The 20,657-nt window shown below is 34.4% G+C and overlaps 1 protein-coding gene, 1 long non-coding RNA gene and 2 pseudogenes across 6 annotated transcripts; 3 read left to right on the top strand and 1 right to left on the bottom strand.

Annotated features, from left to right (window-relative positions):
- The first annotated feature begins 3,851 nt into the window (after positions 1–3,851).
- On the top strand, positions 3,852–7,510 carry LOC120136382 (GRF1-interacting factor 3-like). 3 transcript variants are annotated; one of them, XM_039152426.1, is made up of 5 exons: positions 3,852–3,972; positions 4,053–4,141; positions 4,243–4,397; positions 6,361–6,437; positions 6,911–7,241. In XM_039152426.1, exons 3-5 carry the CDS (start codon positions 4,320–4,322, stop codon positions 7,239–7,241), a joined length of 486 nt encoding a protein of 161 aa, XP_039008357.1. In that variant the 5' UTR covers positions 3,852–3,972; positions 4,053–4,141; positions 4,243–4,319. The 3 variants fall into 3 exon arrangements, with proteins under 3 accessions (XP_039008357.1, XP_039008358.1, XP_039008356.1); XM_039152427.1 differs by having other exon boundaries at positions 3,875–4,141; positions 6,911–7,510; XM_039152425.1 differs by having other exon boundaries at positions 3,876–4,142; positions 4,259–4,397.
- Positions 7,511–8,494: 984 nt separating this feature from the next.
- On the top strand, positions 8,495–9,177 carry LOC120136349 (annotated as a pseudogene).
- A 2,371-nt stretch (positions 9,178–11,548) lies between these two features.
- On the bottom strand, positions 11,549–13,052 carry LOC120136365 (annotated as a pseudogene).
- A 4,686-nt stretch (positions 13,053–17,738) lies between these two features.
- LOC120136384 lies at positions 17,739–19,115 on the top strand. Of its 3 annotated transcripts, none has more exons than XR_005517337.1 (5): positions 17,739–17,822; positions 17,997–18,079; positions 18,189–18,300; positions 18,480–18,646; positions 18,966–19,115. It is a non-coding gene; the product is annotated as an uncharacterized LOC120136384 (long non-coding RNA). The 3 variants fall into 3 exon arrangements; XR_005517336.1 differs by having other exon boundaries at positions 18,180–18,300; positions 18,489–18,646; XR_005517335.1 differs by having other exon boundaries at positions 18,180–18,300.
- Positions 19,116–20,657: the final 1,542 nt, after the last annotated feature.

Here is a 20,657-nt window from a genome sequence, read left to right as displayed (position 1 = left end):
GGCAGATGAAGCTCCACCCGACCCATCTCTGATCCATTGCCAACCCTAGTTTGCCACGCTCTCCGTACAAGCTCACAATGGTATAAAATGTGACTTATTGATTCAGGCTCTTTTTTGCACACTACACACATCGAGTCAACCCCAGCGATATTTCTCTTTTGCAGCTCGACAAGGGTTGATAGCCTCTTGAGGACAACTCGCCAAACGAACGTAACCCAAACTAACTTCTAAACGCTGTCGATTGGCACATTACCATCATCCCACCAATTTACAGAAATTTTTTGGTTTAATCACACCATCAGAGGACCCTGACCAAAACAGACGATCCTCCACCATCCCGTTGGGGTGAACTTTATTCAGGACATTAAGAAATTCACACCATAAGTTCACTTCCCATTGAAACAACGAACTTCTAATCTCTATCCTCCACTTTCAATTACTATTCACCCAATAACTGAACTCTTTTACTTTACCAGACTTCCGCACAGCCATACCGAAGATTCTCGAAAAACTCGAACGAAAGGAAATGGACCTCCATCCAATAGTCGTCCCAAAAGTTAATTTTGCTTCCATCGCCCAGCCAACATTTGCATTTTGAGATGAATAAATCATCCTCAGATGATAATGGACGAGCTATATTCCTTCACAAAAAAAGATTGCTTTTTCCACTGATCATTTGAAGGAAATAACGCTTCTCTATCCAACCCGTAATTTTCCACAATCACCTTCTTCCAAAGACTATCCGACTCACTTCCCAACCTTCATAGTCATTTATTGAGCAAAGCTCAAATTTTCACTCTCATGTCAACAATCCCCAACCCACCTAGCGATTTTGGCCTACAAATATTCTTCCAACTCACCCAATGAACTGTTCTGCCTGCATTCGCTCCCCAAATAAAATTTGCAAAGCATCTATTGATCTTTTCTGCTACTACGACAGTCATGGAGAAGAGCGATATGTAATAAATCGGTAGATTCGACAATACAAACTTCACCAGCGTTATTCGCCCACCCAACGACAAGCATTTACTTTTCCATCCTTCTAACCGGGCTTGAACTTTCTCTATGAATGGCTGCCAAAGCTCCTTTGAGTTTCTTTTTTGACCCAACGGCAACCCAAGGTAGGTCGTTGGAAGCGTCTCCCAACTGCACTGGATATCCTCCGCCCAAAGCTTCACACGATGATTATCAACGTTTACCCCGAATAATTTTATCTTCTTTGAGTTTAGTTGAAGATCAGCAGTAATTTCAAAGATTTTAAGGACTCGTTTCACATTGCGGATCGACTCTATGTTTGCACTCAATGTCACAGACTAAACGTTTTGGTACATTGACATTGGTGTTAATGTTTACAAGAGGAGTTCAATGTGTGTAGACTTGAACTTATTGGACCTGATGAGTTGGCCCAGTTCTCGAAGAATGCTTACAAATCTGTGAAGGATCAAGTCTGAGGCGTCAGAGAGAAGCAACGAGGGTATTACATGTTCGATGGGAGCAATTTTGTCATGGCTCATGGATTCGGACCGAGACATGTGTGCAGATTTCTGTAGGATAATCCTATGGAGTGTTGGGTTTGCCCATAACCATCAGACCTAGCCCGTTTCTTGGAAGATTACAGAAAGAATTATATTATCCAATAATTAAAGAGATAAATACTTAATTAGAGATAATGTTTTATTTGAATTCAAATGCCTTAGAGATAGAGTTATGGATAAGGTAGGATTTAATCTAAGTCGTCGATGTACTTTGATCTAGACCGTTGGATCTTGAGGGCCTCAATTATAAATAGAGAGTTCATCCCCTCATTTGTAATCATTCCATCAATTTCATTCTTTCAGAGTAATAAACTCAGGCATTTACTCTTACTATTTCTCTGAGTTCCTTTGTTTCTAGCTTTCTAGCATTGTCGGCTTGTTCCCCTTTGTATTGAAGCCTTTGTAGCTTGTGTTGCCAAACTTTAGGGCTGAGATAGCCTCGAGAGTTGTTCATTTCCGAGTTCTTTTGAAGTTCCAAAGTGATTCAAGTCGTGGTAACTTAGGAAGTCCCCACAGTGCTCGTGCTTCTGAGATCTGTTCAATGTAGGTGGCTTGGATAAGCCCCAGTGGTGTTTGCTTCCGCATCGTTGCCTAACCCTATCGGGTGTGTTTGTAGCTTAATGAGCCAGAGACTCACAAGGACGTGGTTAAGGCTGACTTAGGCGTCATTTCGACCTGAAAATCGTCTAAGTGCCGCATGAATCGACTAGCAGAAGGCTAGCCCCGTGACATCAAGTACTGGCTAATCGAAACCCTTTATGTAATTAACATAATAATTTTGATTAATTGACTAAATAGAAATTTTGAATTTTTTTGTTAAAAACTAATAATTCAATTCAAATGTTTTTGAAAAAAATAAAAATTTTGATTATAAAATCTTTATTGTATAATTCATATCTGAAATTAAAATGACTCATCAATAGGTCAACAAAATACCATGAAGGGACATCAAAGTGAACAACTTACCAAAGATTATTGGTGAATTAGCAGGATTAGAGGAGTGATTATTGATGGAAAGTAACATATCAACTTGCGTTGACAGCTTACCAAAGACAACAAATATTATTTCTGAATTATTTGATTCAATTCCTTAAACATTTCCTTACAAAATTGTGTTTCAGCATTTCAGGTTTAGCTTCGGCCTGTTTAAGCTTTTATTCCATCTTTTTGATTATTAGAAAATGTTGGGCTTTCTCAAGATAGATAAATCAACATACAAACTAAGACAGATATAAATTTGACATCAAAAACAGGACAATGATGCTGATGGCACCGCACTGGTTCTTTCCATTCTTACAAATGGCAATGGATGCAATAATCAACACATCGCCATCCACGGCGATAAAATTATCATTATTTCTTAAAATTATAAAACTTTAATTTAATAAAGTACTAAAAATAATGTTATTTAGTTTCTGGATGAATGAGACCGATGAGGATTACATCTCTTAAAATTTTCAAATTATTTTCGATAATCTTTAGAACATATAGTTAAAAATTCCTTTTTCCTAGATAGGAATTGTCCAAACTTTTTTTTTCAAATTCTTATATAATTTTGATATATATTTTATTTTCTATTGATAATCTGTTTTTGTCTCTAGAATTTTATAAATTTATAATTTAAAATTTAATGAATTCATTATTTAACATAAAACTCTATATCCATTCTCATTTAATCCTACAATTATAAGTTTTTTAATCAATAAAATACTAAAATCATTATTTCTTTCGATTAAAAGTTTATAATTTGATTTTAATATAGACGGATGTTCTTAAAAATACCACTTTAAAATAATTCAAGCACGTAACAAATATTAAAGCTAACTAATAAATAAACTTGTATAATTATAATATATAAGTTTCTTTTTTTAAAAAAAAATAAGAATATTAGCACTAAAAGTAATTGTTTTATTTATATTTAACCATCAACAGTTCCAAGAAAAGTAGGTCAAATGTCGGTGAAAGGCATTCGAACTCAAACCAAAGCCCAAACAAACCAACAAAATTAATGGTAAAAATATATCAAGACCACTAACTTATTATAAAATGATCATTTTGATCTATATATTTTCAAAAGTTATAACATAATCATTATATTTATTAAATTAATTCAAAATAATAATTAAATTTTATCAAAATATTAAAATATTATCATTAAATTTATTTAATATTTACTCGTATTATAATTATGTAATGATCATTTTTCAACATTTTAATAAATTTACTAATCATTTTGTAAGTTTTAAAATTTCAGAGACTAAACAATCCTTTAAGTATAATTTTGTTACCTTGTGAATACTTTACCCAAAAATAAAAACCAGCTGACGTAAGCAACCGTGCAAAAAACCAATAAACTAACAACTAAAGCCTGGGTTTTTTGGCTTAACAACGCAACCCGACACACCAAAATCTACCGTCTTTTGATTCGTTTCCTTCGGTTACAATCTTTTAAATTTTTAATTTTCTTTTTCTCTTTGAGTTCATTATTATGTTAGCTTCCATTGTCTTAAATTCCAGAATCATCATCACTACCAAACGAAAGTGAAACCCCTCTTCAACCATTAAGGAAGGTAGCAAAACTCGTTCACTCTCACCTGCTGAACAAAGGTAAAAACAAGCTAAGAAATAGTGCATACCCTTTATTTCTTTTCACATTGTTTATTATTTGGGGATATTCAACTTGTTTTTTTTCTTTCTTTCCTTTTTTGGGTTTTCTTTTGCTGGAGATTTTTGAAGGTGATTAGGTTAGGGTTTCTTCTTGGAGTAAAGTTAATCTCACACAAGATGCAGCAGCCACAGCAAATGATTCCTATGATGCCTTCGTTCCCACCTAACAACATCACTACCGAACAGATTCAGAAGGTATATTTGTATTTATGGTATTAAATATACTCTGTTTAGTGTTTGTACTTTGAAGTCATGGGTTGTTGATGGTTAGACTTAAAAAATAATAATAATATTTTTTTATGAGATAGAAGAAGCCCCATAATTTTATTTTGTTCCAAAAAGAAAAAGGAGCAGCTCGTTTTCATGTATGTTTATGGTTATTACGTTTATGAGATGGAAGAGTTGTGCTTTTGTGAATTGGTTGCGCATATTAATAATTATTGGAACAGAACAATGATTTGGAAAAGGTAAGGGTTAGCTGATGTCGGTTCAAGAAGTTATGGTAACAGAGATGGATAGCATAGAGAGATGAATGGAAGTTATTGTTGATGCAGAAGATCTAACTATACTTTTTTTCGTGTACAGTGTGGTTGATTAAATTGGAAGTTGCTGGTCATGTTGGGGATCTAATTATTTTTTTTTCGGATATGATGTGGTTGTTTAAATTAGAAGTTCTTGGTAATGCAGGGGATTTGATCTAACTGTTCTTTTTGTCGGATATGATGTGATTGATTAATTTGGTTATGTTTTTCGTTTTAGAATCTGTCGTTACAAGAAAGAAAGTTGTGCCATATTGAACGGTTAGATGCATCTGGCACATCTAGTGATTATGCTTTGTGCTGGGGAGAATCAATGTTCTGATCCCTTCTGTCAATTTGATTCTCACCGTTTTGTCTCCTAAAGCATTTCCCCCCTTATGTTTCTGTCTTTTACGAAGTGCACAAATCAACTATAACAAGCCTTTTAACGTCTTTTCGAGTTTATTTATGCCTCCAAATAACATCTTTTGGAATTTATCTGCAATGTTTCCAGAAAATTCATCAATGCAATGAAGTATTTTATTTGGAATATTTTGATATGAAAACAAAAATCTGAGATATGCTTGAAAGTTTGCAGGCATATATTTTAGATCCATTTTGAGGTTTTACTGATCTTCAGCGCGTGTTAATACTTCAACTACTTAATTGTTATGAATACCCTCTTGGTTACCATGTTCGGAAATGGCATCCAAAGGGAGTTACAAGACTAGTTAAGCTGTCTACATGGTTCCAAAGATAAAGCCATTGCAGCAGAAGCTCGAATAGTGCTTTCCTAATAAAGGGCCCCTAGGGCTGATTTCTTAAAGCTGTCCCAGTGGCTCACATCTGGTCCTTTCTTGAGTTAAACTAATTAAAAGCAATTCATGTTCACTTATGCCTCGCTAGTTATGTTTACTTTTCATCGCTTATAGAAATTCTTTAGTTTAGATCAAGACAGGGTGATAAATGAGATTTTCATGTTCCGCTTTAGATCATTTTTTCCTGAATTGTTAATATTCCTTTCGAGGAAAAGCATTAGTTTGTTATATCGTGCCATAAACCTTCAGCATTGACATTATTAATTATTAAAGAATTTATTGATATTGTGTTCTGTTTCCCGAAAGTCTAATAGGTATTAGATAGAAGGTCAGTGATATTATTTAGTGAAGCTGTTGGCTGATTTTTAGAAGCTTCTAGGTATAAGATGTGGGCTTTATATGCTAATTCTCATGGATGATCACTATGTCTGTTGTGGACTATCGTTTGTTCTATCGAAGGGAATGCATTTGAAGGGCTCTCTACACTTGATATCCTACTATCCATTTTTATGATGAAACTTCCTACTGAATGGGCTATCCTTTTCAAGGCCTCTTTCAAAAATTCAAGATTCAGAAAAAACTCAATGAATTTAAGTAGTGCATAAACGAAAAATCTTTTGGTAGAGCGTACAATCTTTCGGTAAACTGCGTACCCCAGATATTTTGTAATATATGATTTTAGAGTAGTCTGTATATCTGTCCCAAATAGTTATATGTTGGGCATATTGACAGTTTTTGTCGCGTGGTGCTAAAGAGTACAATATATGATAATTAAGATATTAAGTTGTTCTTGTGGTTTTTTCTTTCCCGATCTTATTGCAGTACCTTGATGAGAACAAGAAGCTGATTTTGGCAATTTTGGACAATCAAAATCTCGGAAAACTCGCTGAATGTGCCCAGTAAGTAATTTATAAATCTATCTTTTTCTTCCATTTATCTTGGTGGTGCATGCATCATTATTTTCTGTCAATTTGTCTTGTTGTTTTCTTGTCTGCTTTTGGTCCTTGCATAATTCAGTAATATATGGAGAAGTCAGGATAACATGTATTCTTCTGGTTAGGAGAAGCTATAACTTTTTTGTTTTATCTTGTTTTTTCTTTGCAACATGGTGTTGGGGATTTGTGATGGAAAACAATTTTATTTACTTGCATTCTACAGTTGGTCATTAGCATACGAATGATATAGTTGAATAGCTTAGTTTTGATCCAGATGATACCAAAGAGGTGAATTTAGAAGCTATAAAGCTTGGAAATTGGGACAATAGTAATATTTAAATGTTAATACCGAACATATTCATTTTACTCCCAGTGAAACTAACATCTTTTTTTCATCCTGTACATGTGTTTGGTTTTGCACGATTTTGATGTTTTAGGTATCAAGCTCAGCTGCAAAAGAATTTGATGTACTTAGCTGCGATTTGCGGATGCACAACCACAAACAAACGCCCACAACAGCAGCTACACCTGCAGCATCAACAAGCCATGCAAGCTCAAATGAGAATCAGACCTGGAGGGCCCAATAATGGTATGCATCCCATGCAAGTCGAGGCTAATCTTGGAGGTGGTAGCAGTGGTGGTCCCTCTTCAGCTTCAGGCCCAAACGATGGACGCTGTTGGAACAAGCAAGAGGGTGCTGAAGCCGGTGTTGATGGTCAGGGCAGCACAGGTGGTGGTCATGGTGATGGAGCAGACAAGGCAAAGTGACTGCCCCCCTTGAGTTGTTTTGATCGGATACTCATGGATGTTGATAGTAAGCGCCTCTTACAATAGTTGTACTGCTCGGGTAATCTTTCGATGGACAGACGGTGTTAGAACATAAAATTTTCTTTTTCGCTCTTTAGTTTTAAAGGGTTTAGGTAGTAAACTTTTGTTGGGAGGTTCTTGGCATGCCAATGAATCGAAAAAGCAGCTAGTTAGACAACGACAGTTTTAGTTGTAAAAGGAGGAAAAGCTTAAAGCTTGCTGCGTGTATCTGAATTGTGATCCCAGTTAAAGCTTCCTCGGTTGCTACCGGTAATGTTTGTGCTAAAAAAAACCTCGTGGTCATGGTGATTGAAGTGGAACCTACCATGAGACCACTTAAATGTTCTGTATTAAAGATGAGTGGTTTAGTTCAAGTGAGTGGAGTTAAAAGGTGCCGGAAGCAGTTGGCATCTCGTTACAAACGGGTCCATGAGATGAGGCTAAACCTATGGTTGAGGATGATAGTGCTGCAGGTCTATTGTTTAAAGGTGATGAACGTGCTAGAACTGTTTACCTTTACTTGCCTTTTAATTATAGGGTTTGGTCTTGATATTAAACTCGCGTTAGTACATCGAATAAATGGCGCCGAGCTTTGAGAAAGGGGAGGTAAAGGGCAACGAATAAGGTAGACTGAAAGAAAGACATCCACTTCTAAAAAGAAAAAATATTAAAACAATCTAAGTAATCTTTGCCAACTTCTGCAAATGACCTTTTCATCTCTATCTATGGACCAGTTTCATCAAAAAAACAGATTCCCTTCTTTTCTTTTTATTTTTTACTTGATAGGATATAGTAGTAATTTCAGGTTTCCATCCTTCTTTTCTTATAGAACCGACAAATGCCGTTCCGTTGTTTGGCAAACTCTCAGGATTAAACCTCTCTCGAGTCTTCAAGACAACCAAGAACACCGCCCTCTTCACCTCCACAGCCATCAAAGAACCAGGCTTTCCATCACCAAGCTCTTCACTAACACCGCCGCCTACGTTATCCTCGTCTTTCTAAGCTACGCCGTGGGTTATTTCTCCCACTCCTCTCTTAGCCAAAAACAACGATAGCAGCAGCAACTACTTCCCCAACTAACTCCTCCTTCAGTTTCCCAACTCACAACTTCCGAGTCACTGCTCAGTGCTCCGACTCACCCGTCCCTCCCCACCTTGTCTTCCCAACGATACTCGATCGAGTCTTCGACAACACCTCCCCTTACACGAACTTCCCGCCACCCTACCTTGGGGCCTTCCTCAGGGTAAAAAGAATCAAAGGCTGGGGCTCCAACGGCGCCGTTTTCGAACACCTGATCGAAAGAGTCAAGCCTCGAGTTATCATCGAAGTGGGCACTTTCTTGGGCGCGTCAGCTCTCCACATGGTCAACGTGACTCGTAAACTCGGCCTCCAAACTCAGATTCTCTGCCTCGACGACTTTCGTGGATGGCTGGGTTTCAGAGACCGTTTCAAGGACATTAACATTATCAACGGCGACGTTCTGTTGCTTCAGCAATTCCTGCAAAATCTGGTTTATTTGAACGCCACCGGGGCGGTTTTACCTGTTCCATTCTCTACCGGGTCGGGTCACGAGAAGTTATCTGAGTGGGGAGTAACTGCGGATTTGTAGAGATTGATGCGGGTCATGATTTCATATCCGATTGGGTGGATATAAACCGGGCGTATCGGATCTTGGGACCCGGTGGGGTAATTTTTGGCCATGATTATTTTACTGCGGCGGATAACCACGGAGTAGGAAGAGCGGTAAATTTGTTTGCTAAATGAATAATCTTACCATCAAAACAGATGGTCAACATTGGGTCACTGATAATATTTCAGCAAAATAAATTTGACACCAAATATACTTGTTTACCTTTTTTTTTTCGAGTATTGATTATATCCTTGTGGAGCATACCAACAAACATTAACTCAGGTGACGTCATTAATTCAGGTGATATTTAGTTCGTTGAAATATTTATGAGAGAATTGAAATATGTGAATGAATTGTAATCTGTAGAAATTGAATTTAATTTCATATTCTGTTTGGTTCGCAGACATATCAGATGAATTTGAGTTCAGTAATATAAAATGATAGAATTGTCATTTTTGTTTTTTTGCTTTATTTTAGTTTATTTTACAACTTACATGTAGTAATATATTATAAAAAATTAAAAAATATTAAATTTTTATTTTATTAATTAATTATTCATTTCAATAAATTATAAAAATCATGTTAATAAACATTATAAGTTAAAATCATATGTTAATAAGTTACCAAAAGATAGAGCAATATTTCGATATATTCCAATCGGAGTATGTTAATTAGTTACCAAAAAATATACCAAAACTATTTTTATTTAATACATGAATTAGAAACTTGACCCGACACAACTCAAAATAATGATAAAAATATTTTTATTCAATAAAAACATTGACTTAATTGAAAAAAATTATATATAAAGGGGTATTATTGTAATTATTCCTAAATATATAAGGTAAAATTATATATTTTTTTCGAGTCATTCCGGTTTTTTTCACCCTAAACCCGAACCCGGCCCAACTTGACCCGAATATCACACTTAAAAAACTCGACCCGACCCGAACAAAATAAAGTTTCATCCGACCCGACCTGAATATATGAATTAGAAATCCGACCCGACCCGAAATAATAAAAAATTATTTTTATTTAATAAAAACAGTGACTTAATCCGACCCGACCCGAATTATATATATTTTCGGGTCGGTCCGATTTTTTTCACCCTAAACCTGAACCCGACCCAACCCGACCCGAATATCACACTTAAAAACCTGACCCGAACAAATTAAAGTTTCATCCGACCCGACCCGACCCAAATATATGAATTAGAAATCCAACCCGACTCTACCCGAAATAATAAAAATTTATTTTTATTTAATAAAAACAGTGACTTAATCCGACCCGACCTGAATTATATATATTTTCGGGTCGGTCTGATTTTTTTCACCCTAAACCCGAACAGAATATCACACTTAAAAAAATCCGATCCGACCCGACCAAAATAAAGTTTCACCCGACCCGACCTGAATATATGAATTAGAAATCCGACCCGACCCGAAATAATAAAAAAATATTTTTATTCAATATAAATAAGTTACTTAAGGATTGACGAGGGTAGTATGGTCAAATTTCAATTTCCTCCAACAAGGGAATTGAATTCTATCCATTTTTGGATGGAATTCACTTTCCCTCATTTGCTGGAATTGAATTCCATCGTATTCCAATTCCCTTAAAAAACTTGAACAAAAAATGGGAAAGTGGTGGAATTGGATTCCAATTCCCACCAATTCCAAAGAATTCCATCCAACCAAACGCCACCATAGTGTCAGCCATTCATCACACGTGGTTTAATCCATGAAGCTTCTGCTATATGATACTAATGAAATTGCAAAATAAAAGGCCATGTTAGGTGTCCAGTGGGCTTGTATCACATAATAATGATTCATCATTTGTTTTTGTCCACAAAATGACCCCTATTGCTTAAGCTTTGCTTTGTGTATTATTTAATACTTCTAGGCAAACAAAAGACGTAATAACTTTTTAATATCTTCTTAAAAACGTTAGATTATTCGTACGTCTTCTTATCATTAGTAAAAAAACTCTTTATCTTAAAAAGTAATTATTATACATCTTAAATGAATCGATTTTTTCCAAATATATATTATCCGACCATTTTTTCCGTTTTGCATTATTTCCTAACATTTGTCGTGTGTCTTTGGCAGCTTTGTGTCCAAAAGACAAGTTGTTGAAGTTCTATATAGATAATTATTAATTGTTATTTAAATTATTAAATAGATAGGTTAGAATACGTAATTTGAGAGAGAAAAAGAGTCAATTTATCAATAATTAATGCTGGATTAAGTTTGAAGAGTCCGGAGTCCCCACCCTCTTGACGAACACTGTTTTCTTAAGCATGGGCTTTGTTTCTAATTAATAGGCATGTACCTTACCGTCCCCTTTTTTATATTTTATAATGTTTTCAATTTTTGTATGTTCACAATCAAACTTGTCATGAACTCGGGGGGACAGCCACAAGAAAAATATGTTCAATATTTAGACAAAAATCACAACCAAAGATAAAAGGAAACGAAGTGTTGTTTGAATTTATCCCCTTAATTACATAACAAGCGGAAATTAAATGTCTAAAGCAGAAATACAAAATAACTTTTGATTTTAAAAAAACAAATAAAGGGATAAAAATAATACTACAAAATAGATAGTTGGAAAATGCATAGCCTTAATTAAACCTTACTCACTGCTGATCTAGCCTGCTTACGAGAGCAGATTTTAGGCCTTCATCAATTCTCAATCCATCAGGAACCCTAACCACAATATCCTGCAGCATGACATCGTTAACACACGACATGCTTGCATGATGGAACTGGAACTCCAGGTCTCGAAGGACACACATTAACCTAGCAGCTGGATTGTTCACGTTCTCTGATTGAACCCTAATCATTGCATCATTTCCCATGATCTTGACATCGAGTTCGAGCCCACTGGTTCCATCAGTTCCGGTTCCGGTTCCGGATGACGAATCGCTTGGCCTGGTTGCTTGTTCCTTGGAAGTGGTGGTGCTTTGGTTATCCATAGTGTTATCGACCGTTTCTACCTTCACTTTCTTACACTCTCTCTGAAGCTGCGACTCGAGTTCTTCGATCTTCACCTTTAGCTTGTTGATGTACGAGACAGCGTCAGATAAGAGCGATACTTTGTCCATGCGCGACACGTACGGGACTACGGCTCGGAGAGTGTAGAACCTGTGGTTTAGCTTCTCACGGCGTTGCCTCTCGGCTTCCACGTGGTTCAATGGTGTCTCTCGTCCGAGCCCGGGTTTCCTTCCTCGCTTCTTTGGGGTTCTCTTCTCTACGTTATTCATAGCAAGTAATGGAAAATCAGAATCTGAATGCTCTGAATCCGCATATGAAGGTTGCCCAAGTTTCAAGGAATCTTTCTTGGTTTGGTTGCTCTTGTTATTGTTTTCTTGCTTTGTTTTAATATCAGGGCTTGCATCATCATCTTCTTGAATGCCGGCTATTATTCCGATGTCTGCAAACGAGATGTTTCTATCAAGGAACTGGATCAGACCCGGGGTTAGATTCGGATTTGATTGTTTCGGAACCAAACCAATGAGATCGGATCCCAATAGGGATTTCACTTGCTGGACTAAACCCCAATTTTCCCTGATCATTTCTGAGGATCCTAGCTCAACAACACCGCAAGAAGTTGGTATACAAACCATGTCTCAACGTCATGCGTTTGTGCTTCTCGAGCTCTTTCACAATTGTAAAACTGCAACACATGAGCACCAGTTAACCAAACCAAGGACCCAGTACTAAGAGCCTTTCCCGGAATCCCATCGCCGGCGGAGAAAGACCGAGTCATCGACATCATATAGAACCATTCAACATCGGTGATATCGGTTCCGTCGAGCATCGACATATCGATATCGTGATTGTCCCCGATGAGCGCTTGGGTTCCTTTCATCACCTTTCTCCGATCATTTTGCGAGCCATGGACGTTGGAACTCAGCTTCGGAGACATATCTTTGGTGCATTGAAGATAACTATCTCCCCAAGCCAAGAACAAACGACCTAGATCATCGTTTAATGTCTGCCAAAATATAGCGTACGCCCACAAATCTTGCTGGCTCTGGATCATAAATGAAGCCGCTGCTGGAGAGTTGAAGGTGCAGTTTCCTGGGAAAATGAAACCAGTGAAGAAGATGAAGATGGAGAGATTATTAGATCTTCCATGGCTGAGGGAAAATAGGCCTTGGGTTTATAAGGGCAGATTGAAGAAGTTTAAATTTGGTGTAGGTGGGGGAAACAAACTGTCCGAATTTAAGCTATTAGGTGCGTCACTATTGCGCACCACAAGCACATGAATTTGATAGCGATAGCCCCAGTGACCACTCATGCCTGTGGGCTCCCCTTCACTATATACATTAATCATCTTTTCGTTCTTTTATCATTCCATACAAATTCAATTAATACCCATTTTAATAATTGGCGTGACGCATTAACTATTTGTTAATTTAATAGAATTAAATGTTGATTTTTTAAAATTATATTTAATACTTTAATTTTAATATTATAATAAAAAACTATATCTGTATGGATTCAAATTAGAATCATATATTTAATATATAAAAATTGTTTATAAGAAAATACTTATTATTTATATAGATTTGAACTCATGTTAATTTATTAATTTTTTTTGGATAAATCAGATTTTATATCCAAAGAACAAAGATTGCTTTAAAATTACAAACAGAGTTCCAAATCAACTACAAAATACTTACAAAAGAATCAATGTTCTTCAATACCCCATTGATTTCATAAAGTAATATTAACAGATCAATTCTATTGATATTTTTACCCCTTAGAATCAGACTGACAGTGTTTTTAATGGCTTGGATAATATCTTCAGCAGACCGGGCTCTTTGTTGAAACACCCTTTTGTTCCTCTCTTCCCAGATCATGTAAACGGTGGCGTTGAATGCAATCTTCATGATCAATGTGAGCAACGACTTTCCTTTCCAAGTAGAGCTTGCCCAAACCGTGAAAACATCCCAAGAACAATCAGGAAAAACTAAACCAGAGAATGAGAACACTACTTTCCAGATAAAGACAGCAGTAGGGCATTTTAGGAAAAGATGCTCACTAGTTTCCAGATCATAATTGCAGAAAATACAGTGGCTTTCATTGATGAGCCCTATGTGTTGAAGACGGACATTCGTTGGGAGCTTATCAAGGAAAGCCATCCATGTTATCAGGATGTGTTTAGGAATGTGCAGTGGGAACCATAGAAGTTTCTGCCAGTATACCTTTGCCTTCTTTTCCCGAAGAGAATCCCATATTTTACCAGCTTTGTTTGCAGCAGGGGTAAGAATTTGTTGAGCCTAAGGTCTGAGTTTAAGGAGTTTCTTAAGGCTCCAACTTGCTGTGGAATTTATGCCGACAGACCAGAAGTTCTTATCCTTGAAGACGTAATGGTATAGCCAGACTACCCAAAGGGATCCATCCTCAGCTAGAATGTGTTTAATAAGAGAGATCATTCATGCTTTGTTCCATGATTTCAAATCCTTAATCCCGAGCCCTCATTCGAATTTCGAAGCATATATTTTTCCAGCTCACTCTTGCTCCAGTAGCAGCAGTGTCAGACCCTTTCCAGAAAAATCGAGAGCAAAGTTGCTCTATACGCTTTAAGATCGAACTTGGCAGAAATATTTGTCTGTACCAGAAATTTGAAATACTAGACAACACATTCTTAATTATCTCGAGTCTTCCAGCATAGCTAAGGTTCTTAGTGGACCAGTGGTGCAGTCTTGATTTAATGTTATCAATTAGGACCACACAGTCCTTTTCAGAGATTTTCTTAGTGAGGAGTGGAATACCTAAGTATCTCACAGGCAGAGTTCCTAGTTTGAATCCAATGTTGTGTTTTATATTTCAAGCACACCAGTAGACATTCCAGCAGAAAAGAATTCACTTTTGGATGCATTTAGTTTGAGGCCGAGATGTCATAGAAGTAATCAAGGACAACATTCCCTTTACAAAAGATGAGGAGATAATCTGCAAAGGTTAAATGAGTCAGACATATCCTTTTGCATTTTGGATGATACCTGAACACTCCTCTTAAAGCAACCAAGTTAAGAAGTCGTGAAAGGATGTTCATTGCAAGAACGAAAAGTAAAGGAGAGAGAGGGTCTCCTTGTCTCAGGCCCTTGGCTCATTTAAAGTAACCAGTCAAGGTACCATTAAAGGAGATAGAAAAAGTTGTTGTTGAGAAGTAAGTGGAAATCCAATTGATGAAAATCCTAGGAAGACTGATAGCCTTCAAGATTGAAGAAATGAAATTCCAATTAAGCGAATCAAAAGCTTTGTGGAGGTATACTTTCAAAGAACATCTAGGGGATAAGTTTTTTCTGTTGTAGCCTCTTACAAGTTCTTGAGCAAGAAGAGTGTTTTCAATGATACTCCTACCTTTGATAAAAGCGGTTTGGTTAAGAGAAATCAAATCAGGCATAATATAGTTAAGTCTACTGAAAATGATCTTAGAGATAGCTTTGTATAGGGTTGTAAAATCAGGTAATCGTTCAGGTTTCAGTCGGATCCTGGCAGGTCGGGTAAAATCGGATACAGGTCAAGTCAGGTAAATTTGACACCAGATCCAGATCGGGTTCAGGTCAGGTCAAATCAGTTCAGGTTATTTTCAGGTTGATTTGACACCAGATCCAGATCGGGTTCAGGTCAAGTCATTTTCAGTTCGGATCGTTTTCAGTTCAGGTCAAAACAGTTCAGGTCTGAAGCAGTTAAAAAGCAGGTTAATTCAGGTTCGGATAGACTTCAGGCGGATCTCGTTCAGATCGGGTCACATCATTGGCAGATAAAATTCAGGTCGGATCTCTATCAGATACGGATTGAGTTCAAATCGGGTTAATTTTTATTTTTAAATTAATTATTTTCGTTTTTCGCGAACGTTGAATTACAATTTGTAATTGTATATGATTTAGAGTAAATTACTAAGAATATAAATAATCATGGTTCAATTTTATGAAAAATACAAATTTAAGAATTAAATTGAACAAATATGAAATTACAAATAAAAATTTAAATAAATTAAACAACACACATTGATGAGGGATCAAATTGAAATAATTTTAAATTGTGAGGTTGAAATTAATACAAAAAAGTACTAAATTATATCCCTTTAAAAAGTTATGGGCCAATTAAAAAATATAATTAAGTAATAAGTATGGATAATTTCATATGCAAATAAAATTTGGAGTACTAAATTGAACAAATATGAAATTACAAATAAAAATTTAAATAAATTAAACAACACACATTGATGAGGGATCAAATCGAAATGATTTAAATTGTGAGGTTGAAATTAATACAAAAATATACTAAATTATACTCATTTAAAAAGTTATGGGCCAATTAATAAATAGAAATAAGTAATAAGTTGAGAAAAAAAGTAAAACAACTAATATAGATATATATATATATATATATATATAAACTATATAGTTTATATATAAAGTATATGTATTATATATATAAACTATATAGTTTATACATATTATGTATAAAGTATAAACTATATATACCATGTTTAAACTATAATACTATATAGTTTATATATGAACTATTGAACTATATAGAAACTACATAGTTTATATATAAATTATATATGAATTATATATAAACTATACAATTTATATTTATATATTATGTATAATTATATATAATATATATTGTATAAATTATATAGTTTATATATATATAGTATATATGATTTAGGGTTTAGGGTTTATATTTATATTTATATAAACTACATACTATAATTTATACTTATATATTATATTTTATACTATTTATATAAACTATAGTTTATATTTATATACTATATATATGAACTATAGTTTACATATGAACTATATATATAAATATATATATACTAAGGTTGATATTTATATATGAACTATAGTTTACATATGAACTATATATATAAATATATATATACACTAAGGTTGATATTTATATATGAACTATAGTTTACATATAAACTATAGTTGATATTTACATATGAACTATAATTTACATATGAACTATATATATAAACTATATAGTTTACATATGAACTATATATATAGTTTATTAGTGAACTATATACACTATTTATATACTATATATAAAAACTATAGTTTATATTTATATACTACATACTATAGTTTATAGTTATATACTATATATTATATATATAAACTATATATATATAGTATAATTTACATATGAACTATATAAAAATCCTAAACCCTAAACCCTAAACTATACATTATATAGTTTATCAGTATATAAACTATATGATATATATAGACTATATGGTATATATAAACTATGCATTATATATAGTTCACTAGTATATATAAACTATATATATATAGTTCATTAGTATATATAAACTATATATTATATAGTTCATTAGTATATATAACCTATATAGTATATGATATATACAAACTATATTATATAGTTCATTAGTATATAAATTTATATATATATAAACTATATATTAATTTATTAATATAAACATATATATTAATTGAAAGAATTGAAAAATATATAATGATCAAATTGAAAAATTTTAAATATGAAGCTTAAATTAATAAATTGTAACATTAATTTGGATTAAATTGAAAAAAGGTTGAAATATGAAGATTAAATTAATATATTAAATCATTAAATTTGAACTAAATTGAATAAATTTAAAACTAAGAGACAACACTACAATATCAAATAAAGTTAAAAAAGCCGCGGGTTTTTTCCCTCGCTTAAGCCACAAGGCTACGCGCCAAAATCAGCATCATTTCTCGTCAAATAATGTCTCTTTTCTCCAACCAGCAGGCAGTTCCGTTCTTTCATTACTTGAGTCTCAGAAAAATTCCCCCTCGTGTTTTGCCGCTCTTCTTCTCTTTGCCATGGCTTCTGATTCTTCTCCTGCTAATTTTAACAACGGTTACTCTCTCTTCTACTCTTCAAAAGCTTGATTATTTTATATATTTGAAGTGTAATTTTTTGGGTTGTTATTATTTTTAAATCTAGAGATAATGATTGTTTAGGAGCATGAGAGATAATGATTGTTTGCCTGGTAGTTGCTGTTATAATCTGATGATTCAGGGGTTTCTTCAGAGGGTCGAAGAGTTTGAATCACCCCAAATACAAAACCAGGTAAAGCAACGATCTCGCGTTTGGCGACTGCAGTTCATGGTCAGGTATGTGGGCGGTTCCCTTGAAAATTCTCTCGAAAATACATATCTTCGGATGTTTGATCACGGAAGTTTATTTCCTTTTTTTTTATGTTATTTTGATCAGCAATTCCAGGCAGTTGAGAGAAATGGCAGATCTGCTATGAAGAATGACAGATTCCCAGATGATTTGTTGGTTCTATCATGTGAAGAAGATTGTGAATTTTGTATTCCTTTCCTCGAAAAAGGTAATAAGGGTTCTGTAAATTAGCTGGATTTCAGTTCGAATGTTTTTATTTGAGTGTTTTGCCGTTACGTTATGCTTTCAGAGGCAGCGATTTACAGTTCAGAGCTGTTACTAAATGGAATAGTTGTCATATATATACATATATATATATATATATATATAATCCGAGGTCGAATTTAGTATCTGTAGATTGATTTTTGGAGCGAGACTTGTTTATTCTGAGAAAGAACTGGGGAAAAGTGAAAGGGAAGAACTGAAATCAAAATCCAACAACCAGCTGAGAAAATCATCAACAATCCTCTTCTTACCTGTTACTGTAGCCCATTTATTTAATCTTCATATCTGAGGTATATTCTCTACTGTTATAGTTATCCATTTATTTATGTTTTGGTTTTTGCTTTGATGAAATGGGTTGTTAATTGGTTGTTTATTTGATGCTTTTGATAGATCCATAATCCATGTTCTAGAATGCTCATAAAAGGGTTTCTTTATTTGCTTTTTAACGAATGAAATATGCATTTGACTCTAATATGGTGGTTTTGTTTGATGCGTTTTGTTCAACCTGTGTTCTAGTTTTTGTTTTTGGTTTGCTGTATCTTGTAACATCAATAAATTTAATATATTTTACCATATAAAGCGCCTAACCGAGTTGAGTTTTTGTTGCAGAGAAATCAGTGAGTCTTGTCGTCGGATGGGTGTTTCCTTTTCCTGCCCATTTGCTAAATGCAGTGATGTGGAGAATGGCTTAGAATCCATCACTGTGAAGTCCATTAGCTTTGGTGATGATGGAGTCAGAACACCTCTTGGATCCATCACTTCCACCTTATTTTTGGATCTCATCTTACGATCTAATAAATCAATTTTGATTTGAAATGCTTCATAGATAGTGTAAAGATTTCCACTTGCAAATGAGTATTTAGTTCTATTTTCAGTTTAGTTAGTGGACTTTAAACATTAAGGAAACACTTAAATGTTATATACTATGTTTCATCTTTCACAAGTGATCTTTTTGAGAAGATTTTCTTCTGGTACCTCTGCACAAAGTGAGAGTCTTGTTGATGGTAAAGTTGAAAACATGGTGTATAACATCTTTGAAAACCTAAAAATTAAGGGGGGAAATCGTGAAAACAATATCCCCTGTGCAGCTCTAATTGGAAGCTCTACCTTTCTTCATTCCGATGACTGTTTCCTGCCAAGCTGAGCTCGTATTCAGCACCGATGAAAATATTGTAGGTGAATCCTCAACACTTAACTGCAAAAGCTTGAAACAAGATCAAAGCTTCACATACAAAAGGCTGAAACACTTGGCTGGTCTCAATTGTCAACTCCATCAGGTGCCTCTCTGTTCCTTTCTTTCCTTAAAATGCATATCACTTGGTTGTACGGTTTAGGAATATAATAAGTAACAATACTTATTGCGTTAACATGTTAGTAGTTTTATGATCCTCCTTATTGAATTTTAAGTATGTTACTCTTACCTTCATGGTATGCTTGTCATGAACAATGTGATTACATGAACATCTTCTCTGCAGGGATAGCAGTGGTAGAGCTGGTGACTATTTCCAGGATGGAAGGTACCCTTCACGTATATGAGAAGTTGTTCAAGCAATTAATTTGATATCCTCTTATGTTGAAATATGCAAATTATTTAATCATTTATATGTTGAAAGTAACTTTTCTGGTCTTGTTGCTACACCAGGCCGTAATCATTTATATGTTGCTATAGTAAGGGTTTGGTAAAGTCGGAAATGTTTGGCACTGTTGGCCATCGAATTCCCTTTGGCTTTACTATTGATTGTATGTTTTCTTAATGCAGGATGCTTGTCGAATCGATGCAACGATGCTTGCTGAATTGGTACATTGATGCTTGATGTTGTTGCTGTTTATTACTCACTGATGTCTTGTAAATTATTGTTGTTGGTATGACTTAAATCAATTTTAGAACCTTATAAATTCTTATCTAAATAGTTACTCATGTTGAATTATGTTGGTGACATTTTGGCTTTTAAAGCTAGAAAATTGTCCATAATTAAACATGTTCGTAACATTTAGGTATAAAAGCTCGATGATGATATTTTTGGTAGTATAGTTAGGCTTTTTAGCCTTGTAAACATTAGCTATAAGATCTGAGAGTATTTATTTCAACATAAATTTATTTTGTTTAGTTGATTTTATTGTAATTTTAGTGTTTTCAAGTGTAATAAAATTACCTTCATTTATAAATATTTTTTTAGTATTTATAATGTTATTCAAGTTTTTAATCTTTAATAAGTTCATCATTTCGATTAATATATTTTGATTTTAAAATTTCAAGTTAAGTTTACTTAAATTATTTATCAATTTTCACATTAAAAGTAA

The sequence above is a fragment of the Hibiscus syriacus genome, unplaced genomic scaffold (assembly GCF_006381635.1).
Source record: "Hibiscus syriacus cultivar Baekdansim isolate YM2019G1 unplaced genomic scaffold, ASM638163v2 tig00110627_pilon, whole genome shotgun sequence".
Taxonomy (NCBI): domain Eukaryota; kingdom Viridiplantae; phylum Streptophyta; class Magnoliopsida; order Malvales; family Malvaceae; genus Hibiscus; species Hibiscus syriacus.
The sequence above is the reverse complement of the archived record's forward strand: the minus strand, read 5'-3'. Positions and strand labels throughout refer to the sequence as shown.

Coding starts and splice junctions, on each gene's coding strand:
- LOC120136382 (XM_039152427.1), top strand. CDS start 4,320: ATGCAGCAGCCACAGCAAATGATTCCTATGATGCCTTCGTTCCCACCT. Junction 4,398..6,360: donor CTACCGAACAGATTCAGAAG/GTATATTTGTAT, acceptor ATCTTATTGCAG/TACCTTGATGAGAACAAGAA. Junction 6,438..6,910: donor AAACTCGCTGAATGTGCCCA/GTAAGTAATTTA, acceptor TTGATGTTTTAG/GTATCAAGCTCAGCTGCAAA.